This window comes from Amphimedon queenslandica, unplaced genomic scaffold, assembly GCF_000090795.2.
Source record: "Amphimedon queenslandica unplaced genomic scaffold, v1.1 AMPQUscaffold_9894, whole genome shotgun sequence".
In the NCBI taxonomy this organism is placed as follows: Eukaryota; Metazoa; Porifera; class Demospongiae; order Haplosclerida; family Niphatidae; genus Amphimedon; species Amphimedon queenslandica.
In genome coordinates, this window is record NW_003549835.1 from 2,848 (window position 1) to 4,565 (window position 1,718).

At 35.9% G+C, this 1,718-nt stretch overlaps 1 protein-coding gene across 1 annotated transcript; it reads left to right on the top strand.

Annotated features, from left to right (window-relative positions):
* Window positions 1-120: 120 nt before the first annotated feature.
* LOC100637939 (ubiquitin carboxyl-terminal hydrolase 46-like) lies at window positions 121-1,567 on the top strand. Its single transcript, XM_020006421.1, has 5 exons — window positions 121-308; window positions 385-559; window positions 811-1,027; window positions 1,263-1,327; window positions 1,383-1,567. The coding sequence occupies exons 1-5, from the start codon at window positions 242-244 to the stop codon at window positions 1,495-1,497; spliced, it is 639 nt and encodes a 212-aa protein (XP_019861980.1). The 5' UTR covers window positions 121-241; the 3' UTR covers window positions 1,498-1,567.
* Window positions 1,568-1,718: the final 151 nt, after the last annotated feature.

Below are 1,718 nucleotides of genomic sequence, written 5' to 3' on the forward strand. Positions count from 1 at the left end.
AAAAAATCCAAATTTGATCGGAATGAGCTCAAACTTTTTATGCAACATAAGTACATGTATATGCATTAGAAAAATTATAAAAATTTAGAATTCTCTCTTAGCCATTTGTTATGGATCACCCTGTACTATAGTACAGGAACTTTTGCCAGTAACTTAAAGTACATATATGTATTATTATCCTTTATATGTTTGTAAAGATTTTTTGTAAGTTTTGTTCTTTTTCATAGTTGTGTTTGATAATATGCAGCAACAAGATGCCCACGAGTTCTTGAACTATCTACTAAATACAATAGCAGATTTATTAAAAGGTACAATGTACACACACACACACATACATGTACATGTACATGTACATGCATTATAACTGGTTCATTATTTCTGTAGCTCAAATGCCCGAATCATCAGAAGACACCAACACGTGGATCCATGATATATTCCAAGGTGTACTAGTTAATGAGACAAAGTGCCTCTCCTGTGAGACAGTAAGAAGCAAACAAGAAGATTTCTTAGATCTCTCAGTTGATATCGAACAGAATTCATCCATCACTCACTGCCTGAAGTAAGTGGAAGAATGAACCAAGAAGAAATGGGCAACAATATACTTGCATTCTTGTAATTTTTATTAATTATCAAATTTAATGATTATTATACTAATTTAATTAATAATATTTTCTGTTTCTCACCCTTCCTCCTTCTCCTCCCCCTCTTTCTCTCTCTCCTCTCCCTCTCTCGCTTTCTCTCTCTCCCTCTCTCTCTTTCTCTCCCTCCCTCTCTCTCTCTCTCTCTCTCTCTCTCTCTCTCTCTCCATAGGATGTTCAGTGGTAGTGAAACCCTATCCTCAGAATACAAATATTACTGTGAGCAGTGCTGCAGTAAGCAAGAAGCAACCAAGAGGCTTAGAATAAAGAAGCTCCCGACGATACTTGCACTCCATCTCAAGAGATTCAAGTTTATGGAGCAACTCCACAGACACACAAAGCTCTCACACCGTGTGGTGTTTCCATGGGAACTGAAGCTATTCAATACAGTAAGAGACAGAGATATGATAAAGAAATACTGTATGCATGTAGCTAGGAAATTTGGGCAAATTGAGCTTTATTTGTTCAATCGTTTTGTAATCAAAAATTTTAACTGCCAAATGTCTTCTGGAGTCAATTAGCTTTTTTAGTAAGCAGCCCTGCATTTTGAAACTACATGTATTGCATTATTTATGTACATTCACTACTTCAATTATTATTATTATTGTATATTTGTTCTCTTAGTCAGATGATGCTAGTGATCCTGATAGAATGTATGACCTAATTGGTGTAGTGATACATTGTGGAACGTAAGTACTCTTATTGTGGGTGTGGTTTATTAAGTGCTGCTCCTCCCCTCTCTAGTGGTCCTAACAGAGGTCATTATATATCAGTTATTAAGAGTCACGGCTACTGGCTATTACTAGATGATGACTATGTAGAGGTAAGAAGTGCTAGATGTACTGTATTTGTATATTGAGAAATTGTATTATTAGTCATTAATTATTCCCTTATGATACACAGCCAAGAATTGTCACGCTGATACAGTAGTACTGCCCAAAGTCAATGAATCAGGTCTGATTACTGAAGTGATACAGTCCTGATAGCCTACCAGGACTGTATCACTTAAGTAATCAGACCTGATTCATTAACTTTGGGCAATACTACTGTATCAGTATGATAATTCTTGGCTGTGTAACT